The 9,107-nt window shown below is 36.4% G+C and overlaps 1 protein-coding gene across 1 annotated transcript; it reads right to left on the reverse strand.

Moving 5' to 3' along the window:
• Positions 1-1,105: 1,105 nt before the first annotated feature.
• Positions 1,106-8,438, reverse strand: LOC104092658 (synaptotagmin-3-like). The gene is made up of 12 exons (XM_009598314.4): positions 8,188-8,438; positions 7,075-7,176; positions 6,731-6,781; positions 6,466-6,589; positions 6,246-6,364; positions 5,624-5,725; positions 5,437-5,511; positions 4,492-4,568; positions 3,396-3,645; positions 2,410-2,781; positions 1,649-1,777; positions 1,106-1,556 (listed from the first exon to the last, which is right to left on the reverse strand). The coding sequence occupies exons 1-12, from the start codon at positions 8,296-8,298 to the stop codon at positions 1,428-1,430; spliced, it is 1,641 nt and encodes a 546-aa protein (XP_009596609.1). The 5' UTR covers positions 8,299-8,438; the 3' UTR covers positions 1,106-1,427.
• Positions 8,439-9,107: the final 669 nt, after the last annotated feature.

The following is a 9,107-nucleotide window of genomic DNA, read 5'->3' on the forward strand; positions in this document are numbered from 1 at the left end:
TTAATTTTTTTAATAAAACGGCTCAAGTTGTTAGTTGTAGATATATTTTGATAAGAAAACAGTTCTAGTTGTTGATTATACATCTTATAGTTTTTCACATTAATTGATAGGGATAGCAAAAGCAACTTGCAAAACCACTGCTGCTGTAATCTGTCATCTCCTACACCCATTTGCCTTTACACAACCTAACAAACAACAGTTTGTGCATCAATTGGACCACCAACGTTTTCTTGATTTTTTATTTATCGGATATATATCCCCGAAGGGGCCACGTCTTATTTGATTCAAATATATATATATATATATATATAGGATATCCTGCATTTTAGTGTCTCCTATAATGCCAAGGCAAACATAACCTATGGTTAATGCTGCTCCACATATACACAGTCACACGTACGCCTCCTTCTGATTTCAGCTACATACTAATTTCACACTAATTTCATAAGCCAAATTGCGAGCCGAGGATCTATCGGAAATACTCTCTCTACCTCACACAATATAGGGGTAAGGTCCGCATACACCTCGCCCTCCCCAGAACCCACTTCTGAGATCACACTGAGTATGTTGTTGTTACTGATCGATATGATATATACATCTAAGGTTCTTACACTGACAGGTAGTGGCGAAGCCAAAAATATCGCGGTATTCAAAATTTAATATGTATGTACAAAAGATATTTTTTGATCTATATAAGTTTTTGACAAAGGGTATTCAACTGACCACCCCTCACTATATTATGCTCTGCCACTACCGGAGAAGACAAAAAGGTCCTAGATCACAAGTATAAAATATATGCAGACACAATAGAATCAATATGGATTTAGTTAAGAACATAGCACAAAGAAAGTAAAGAATCCATATATACGATGTTAACTAATTGATACTAAGCGGGCATTTGGACATAAGAATTGTAAAATTTCGAAAAAAAGTATGAAACAAATCAAGTGAAAATGGCATTAGTTTTTGACAGCTTGTCAAAATTTCTTTATTTTGGTTAGAACCTTATATGCCAGTGTAGGGATAAAGTCATAAAGAATCTCCGATCTATCTTAAAAGAACAAACTATTTAGTATTAGAATTAAATAAACCTAACAAGAGCAGATTAACTCATTGAACTTGAGGTGTAGTTGATTGATTGATATAATATAATACACAGATAAGTATACTTACCCCTGATAGAATAAGACAAAAGGCACGAACGAACATGCGTGCGCGCGCAGATGTTTGTATGCATTTCTTTCATGGCTTTAAAAAAGAACGGACATTGTGCTATGATTTTGATGATTAAGGCTTTATACTATATAATTAAAGGCAAGACATACAACAACTGCTATGAGAACTCTTGCAAATTGTTCAGAGATAGGATCGATGAACTTAATATCTAAACGGATAATTTACAGTGCAGAGGCATCGCGTTGCAGTTGCTAGATCACCTTCCATCTGATGTCAACATGTAGAATTCCATCTTTGGAATTGATGAGATGGTACTTCTCGTTGATACGTCCGTTGTATATCACATCCATCAGTTGGATATCTACATACCCAAGTAACTCCTACAGAAATTACATGCAACAAAAATCAGTTTTTGTATTCAAAGAGTGTAGTAATGAAAAGTTAAGGAGTTTTGTGATGATGGTTCTTTTACCTTAGACCGAAAACCAAATCTTCTTTTCTTGCTCTTGACTTCAATATGGATTAGGTCCTTCAATGGAGCTTCTTCCAACACAAACTGGAATTCTTCTTCCCATTTTGGATTCCAGGTTTTGTTCCTTGCCTACAAATATTTGGTAAACAAAGGTAAGGCAACATACTTGTTGCTACTACTTTTTTTCTTCATTTGTCCTTGAGTCGAGGGTCTATTGAAAACAACCTCTTTACCTTCTCAAGGTAGGAGTAAGGTCTGCGTACACGGTATCCTCCCCGGTCCCCACTGGTGGATTACACTGGATATGTTGTTGTTGTTGTTTAAAGGTAAGGCAACAGTAGCAATAAGATGGTTAACTAGAAGTGAATCGAGCATGGGTTCTGAACCTACTATTTTTTGTGGAACATAGATTTATATGTGAAAAATAACTAAAATTTCAACAAATATTAGTTCTGAATTTGTAGGGGAGCCTTGGCGTAACTGGTAAAGTTACTGTCATATGACGAGGAGGTCACGGGTTCGAGCCGTGGAAACAGCCTCTGGCAGAAATGCAGGGTAAGACTGCGTACAATAGACCCCTATGGTCTAGCCCTTCCCCGGACCCCGCGCATAGCAGGACCTTAGTGCCCCTTTATTAGTTCTGAATTTATTATTCAAAAAGTGCAATAGGTTCTGCTATTAGAACCTTAAAGGTTGAAACATCAAGTTTAAATTATAAATCCGCCTATGTGGTTAACAATATATGAGAGTGTAAAAGTCACCTTTGTTTTCTTTTTTTCTCCTCTAAGAACTACCACTGCGTAAGGATTGGTATGGTGTTTCCCCTCTACATCTTCAGCGCCAATAACTGTAACCAACAGCAAACCTGCTCCACGCAAGGAATAATTATCATCTGAAAGGCTTGAAATACTCTCCTTCCGTTCATGAATATTAAGAGGTCCGCTGAACTTTTTACTATCTTCTTGGAAAGGAATGAAGGACATCTCCAACATAATCTGGCCTCGCGCCTTCTTGTTCTGAGGGTCATTTGGGTTTGTGCTGTGGACCAAATCGAGTGTTAGTTCTTTCTTCTCATATGGATTGAGCAATTTCAGTGGCACGACTTGCATTCCCAACTTGTCATGTGCCCCAATCTGTGAAACAAAGTGAAAATTCTTAGTCTTTTGCATTTGCTGTGGATCATGAGACATTCATCTGCAGACTTGGAGACGACCACCGAAATACTCTACAACAACAACAACCACCACCCAGTATAATCTCACAAGTGGGGTCTGGGGAGGGTAGTGTGTACGCAAACCTTACCCCTACCCGGGGTAGAAGATTATTTCCGATAGACCCTCGGTTCAAGACGATGAAAAGAGACACCGAAATACTCTGAACATAAAACTTAACCTCTTTCCATAAATATCAAATTTTACTCCCTCTAACAATTCAAACTGATGTTAACTTATACTTCTTCGTAGTACACAAAATTTGATATTACATCTTTTTAACTAACTTTTCTTGTTTTCAAAATCGTAAGGCTTCTCTACCAATTTCCATATATTCAAACATTTTACCCTTAAACTCCAAGCAAGTAAAAGACGGTCTGGAAATTTGAGATGGATGGTGTACATAATAAAATTCCTTCTCACAGAAAATCAGAAACCAGAATTCTAGCCATCAGAAATTTTTTACAGAAAAATAAAATAAATAGCATTAAACTTTGAGATGATGCCACAATACCATGAGATATCAAGATTCTGACCTTTTCCCAGTCATATAGATGCAGCTGCAGAACTTGAGACTCGGGATCTTTTACGGTCAATTTGAAATCCTCATTCCATACTGGATTCAGAGTGTTCATTTTTACAGTAGTCTTCTTGGCTGGAAGCCTGTCCCCACCTAAGCTGAGTTTAACATAAGGATCTGACTTACTCAAAAAATCCGTGTTCAGAAGTTTCTGTGCTCTCAGAACCTTCACATGTAGAATTCCAACTGGCTTCTTCACAGCTCCTCTATTAAAATCACAAAAGCTAATGTTAGTAAATATGAAAAGAATTTGAGCATCCAACCCGATAACTCAAGGTTAAACCACTTTGGATGCATTTAGATATCTGATATTGGAGACATCATATTTACTTCAAATCTAGAAGCTTATTTGCTTTTTGACGGGCATAATCTATGTGGTTCAACTTGCGTAAAAGACGAAGAGTGGACCGGAATAAGAGTAGGTTCAACAAGTTGAAAAGTGTATGTGAAGTAAAGAAAGTAAGTTCAGGAGACTAAAGAGTGTGTCGATAATAGTGCTAGTGACTCGATGAGGACTATGAGAGAAACGTCTATGGCTCGATAGGGAGAGTTCATACATGAAATCTAGAGCTTTAGAATAGGTAGAGACAATAGAAAATTTGGCTGGAATAGTGAGAAATCAATTGTTGAAATCAGTATTACCCAAAATAGATTCTAATACCATTTAAAAGAATCTAAACACCATCAAAATTTTGTAATGATTAGAGTAGACTAAAACCTTTATAAATCCCTTTGGATGCACTTGCATTTATGTTGCATATTTTAACAGTAGAAATTTTAAATTTTATAGTACAAAAGGAATGGTAAAATACATGAAAAGTTTCTAGTCTTTGTTCAAAACACATGGACAAAAGAAATAAAGAGGAAGAGAAGAAGGAAGATGATTTCATTTTGAGAAAACCAAAGCTTAAGAAATTGTGTTTGGCTACCCTTATATTCGCTGAAACTACAACGGTAACGCTCAAGTATCACGACACAACAAGTGCAAGTGACTGTCAGGAATTAGTCCATTGTCGAGATTTCAAGTAAATTATTGTTTGTTTAAAACTTACATTGAACTGTCAAGAATTGGTATATCAAGTGTTTGTGGCCAGAGGTAAAGCCTGGCAACTTGCTTGCTTATAGTTTCCTGTCAGCCAACGAATACTTCCATTAGAACTAGCTGAGGAGGGTAATGTATAAAATACTCCTCTCTACTATATAGTGAGTTTGAATCTAGAAACACATGGAACGGGAGGGAGAGCGAAAACTTTATTCAAATCTATGTACTTTTGAGTGTATGTAACCACAATAGCCAAACTCAGATACAATGGTATCAGGATATTTAAATTTTCAGAACGGAAATATAGGTTTAACAGACTCATTTGAGAGCAATATCTCTTACGCAGATGAATCATGTTATGCTACTACATTTTGTAAGTTTCCTACTTCAGTAGTTCTATCTACTGTTTAAGTCATAGCCAAACCAATGAGTAAGATTTCAAGGTGCATTTTCTACAACTATTAGTCTGCAGCTAGGAAAGCACTCAAGGCCTTTCTATAATGTGCGTGCGGTACTGAGTATTCCTGCCTGCTTATTAGAGACATAAAGTACATTTTACATCTCTTTGTGAACAAATATCTTCCAGCTTATTTAATTTCTTTAGGAACTGTATTGGTTTAGGCTGTTGGGGTAAACGTAATCAACTCGAAACATAGATTGCTTTTGTGTCGGCGCCAAGTTGAAGATTTATTCTGCATATTCCTTGTGATATTATAATGAGCACAATTCTGCATACCACACATAGTTTTCTTCATAGGTAAAAGAAATAATCTTGTGATTCCATCCTTGAATTTGCAGATCAAATTGGTGAAAGTTCACTTTACCCCAAAATGCAACAAGTGAAAGAACATTTGACTTAAATTATGATATGACCTTTTATCTATATATCCAATGCGAGCTTAGCCTATGGAGTTTAGTACTTAAGAAGCACACTAGGTAAAAAGAGGAAGCTTACCTGAACAAAATGGTGTAAACCAGGGATTGTCATTAAATCTCCTCCAATTACTTTTAGCCCAAAGTCTACCTCTGGCTACATATATGATCGATAGTATTTAGTTAGACAGATTATGCCGAGTCTATTTCTAGATCATCAGCAGTGTTAAAGTCTTTGAAAGGCACAGATATTTTGCATGCTTACGTACCTTCTTCGTCAGTGATACTATTATGCTCGAAAAGCATGGGAAGGTTGGGACCAAAGGTTTTAGTGTTGCCCTTGCTGTAGCAGCCATTTGAAAATCTATCAACTGAAGATAAATATAGCGAACCTCAGTAAAATTTCTCATTGAGAGTTACATTATTAATATCACCTAATAAAGTTCAATAAAAATTCATTCTCTCCGTTTCTATTTTGTTGTTCCTGAAAAACATTACTGAAAACAACAATCTGTCACAATCTTTATACAACATATATATCTGAGTATCATCCATAAACATTAAGCTCTACTAAAGCAAAAGGGCAGCCCGGTGCATTAAGCTCCCGCCATGCACGGGGTCCGGGAAGGGCCGGACCACAAGGGTATATTGTACACCGTCTTACCCTGCATTTCTGCAAGAGTTGTTTCCACGGCTCGAACCCGTGAACTTCTGGTCACATGGCAGCAACCAGTTACGCCAAGGCTCCCTTCTAAGCTCTACTAAAGCAATCAAAAGAAATGATGTAAATCAGATAACTAACACAAAAAAGCAAATTGCATAGCACTTTCATTTGAAGATTATGTCAATCTATCCTTCATAAGAAGAACAGAAAGGGAAACTAAGTCTTACCTGTACCGAGATTTGTAGAGATAATAACTTCAATGCCACAACTATATTTGGATTTCCAGCCCATCTGACCGCAAACTCAAGTACTAGCTCCTTTTCATTGGAATCATATACTTTAATACCTGCCAAATTGATCGAGATCAAATGAAACATGGGTAACTTCTAATCTTATAGATGGCCGTTTATCGCAACATTTCATGTGCTTGATAAAGTTTGTGCTCACCATGGAATCGAGGAGGAATTGTTCCAAGAGTAAGTTGCTCAAACTCAATAGATTTTATTTGATACTGTCCAATATACTCTGCAAAAATAGGTTTTGATGTGCTTTTAATAATTCCACAAATTGCCTGTAGAGGAAATAAAATCAGACTGCACTATTCAGGCATGCTGCTATATTTCTGACCATTTCCATGGCATAAACAAGAATAAGAATCCCAAACATGATATGAATGATATGTTGGAAATAACAAGCGGCGAATTTTGATTACCTTGTCAAGATAGGGCCACATGTTCGCTATAAACTCATTAAACCAGTCAACCTACACAACAATAGGAATAAGATCATAACCTAGATAAGATTTGACTTGGGATAATGGGATAAATGGCAGCCCGGTGCACTAAGCTCCCGCTATGCGCAAGGTCCGGGGATGGGCCGGACCACAAGGGTCTTTTGTACGCAGTCTTAATCTGTATATCTACAAGAGGCTGTTTTCACGGCTCGAACTCGTGACCTCCTGATCACATGACAGCAACTTTACTGGTTACGCCAAGGTTCCCTTCACTTGGGATAATAGGATAAAGATGTTAATTTCAAAAGAAGGCAAGTGCTTACCCGCTCGTAGTCCGGATTCATCACCCATAATGGGAGTTCAGGTAGAAGATCAACTAATGAGCTTGGCTCAATTTCATCGAACGGTGTACTCTCTGGTAAATCCTGGAGATTTGTGTTCAAGAAGTTCAGTTCACTTTCCAATAAGTTGGTTTGAATTTGTTAAACCTTTTAAGGGAGCAGAAATTGGTTCAAAATGTATCTCTTCAATTTTATACTAACATATGTAACATATCAACATGTCTATCTTCATCTTTACATGATAATGAATGACTGAAGCGGATTGAGTGTGGGTTCGAACTTATGTATACATATGAAACGAAATAAAAAAGAAAACATATGTAGTAATAAGATAACACTCGTTCTGAATACTGACTCTAAACCCTGAATTAATTTGCCTCTGCCTATGCAGAAGGATGAATGATTTTGCACCAACAACTTTGGCGTGTGTAAGACATAGCGAATTGTTTGTCGAAGGCGTTGGGTGTGTGTGAACAAAGTCCCATACCAATAGTTTGGCGGGACGGGTATGGAGATGGCACAGTGATGGCGTAGGGTCTGGCTTAGTGTGTTTGCCCGTCTATGGGATGGTTTACTACCTTTACCCGTAGCTTCAAAGACGCATACATAAACTCTCATTGGGCTTCAGTGACCATAAATACTGGAATCATGTGGGCAGCACACAGTTAATCTACAAATTAGCTCATAAATGATAATGGATCATGTGAACTTAGTTCGGGGGAGATAATTGGGTGTGTGTGAACAAAGTCTCACATGGAAAATTGAAAAGGAAAAGATTCTACTTATAAGGTCTTGGATAATCTTAATGGTACGAGGCATTTTGGGAAAACGATGCAGGCTTGGCTGACAATATCACACAATATTAAGAGTATCTTTGAACCATTTGAGCTCAACATAAGGTTCATCTATTGTAACTGAATTATGCTAACAATTTCTAGTGAAACATGGAAACAAGAACCAACATAGGAAATGGATAATTAACATAAGTAATTATAGCTGAAATCCCATCAAATGATTACTGTCCTATATAAGATAATCAAAGGAATACAGTAAACAACTTTATCATTCCATTGAAATAAAAGCAGGTGCATTTACCTTAACATCTCTGGGCTCAAAGTATATGAACAAGAAATAACCAATAACCAGACCTATTGAAATTCCAATCCCAAAGCCAAAAATACCTAACAAACTTCCAAGAAAACCCATTTTCTTTGATCATTCTCAAAGTTCAATGAACCCCATGTTAAAGGAACATTCAAACGCAAATCAAGAAACGCGTGATAACATATATATTTGATTATTTGTATATTCCATTTTTTTTTCCTTTAATGTATTATGTGTCAAACTTGAAAATAAAGAAAGATAATAATGTCACAGAAAGGGATTTTTTGGCAGAGCTGGTGCTTAGTTAATATTGATGTTGAGATTTGAAAGCGTTGATTCGTTGAACACTAGAACGTGTAGGAATTATCAACTTATTAAAATTAACAAATTCAGACGTGGCTCTTTTATTAAATACTAGTGCGAGAATAGCATGGGCTAGTCAGTTTTGGTAATCAAAAAATAGTCAGCGTTTGTAAAATTATTGAAAAATAACATATGTTTTGCTGAAACACGGAAAGTTCGAGCATAATATGTTGGATTATGGAGCTCCTCCGTATAAACTAGCACACGAAAAGTTTCGACATAATATGTTGGATTATGAAGATTCTGCGGTTACACTTCCAACATATTATATTGGAACTCCAGCACATTATGAAATTCAAGCATATTATGCTGGAATCTCATATGTAAAAAATTCGAACTCCAGCATGTTATGCTGGAATATTTCCGGATTTTTAAGGGAGTTTTTATTTAGAGTTTATCTTTAGATGAAAAAATGGCTGAATTCCAATTACTTTTGAAATTGTGGCTATTTTTTAATTACCAGTTGTAAATCTAACTATTTCTAAAAAAAATTCTAACTAATCGAGGCGAAATTAGGATTTCAACTTTATAGGTTCTGGATTTTAGAA

The sequence above is a fragment of the Nicotiana tomentosiformis genome, chromosome 7, assembly GCF_000390325.3.
Source record: "Nicotiana tomentosiformis chromosome 7, ASM39032v3, whole genome shotgun sequence".
In the NCBI taxonomy this organism is placed as follows: Eukaryota; Viridiplantae; Streptophyta; class Magnoliopsida; order Solanales; family Solanaceae; genus Nicotiana; species Nicotiana tomentosiformis.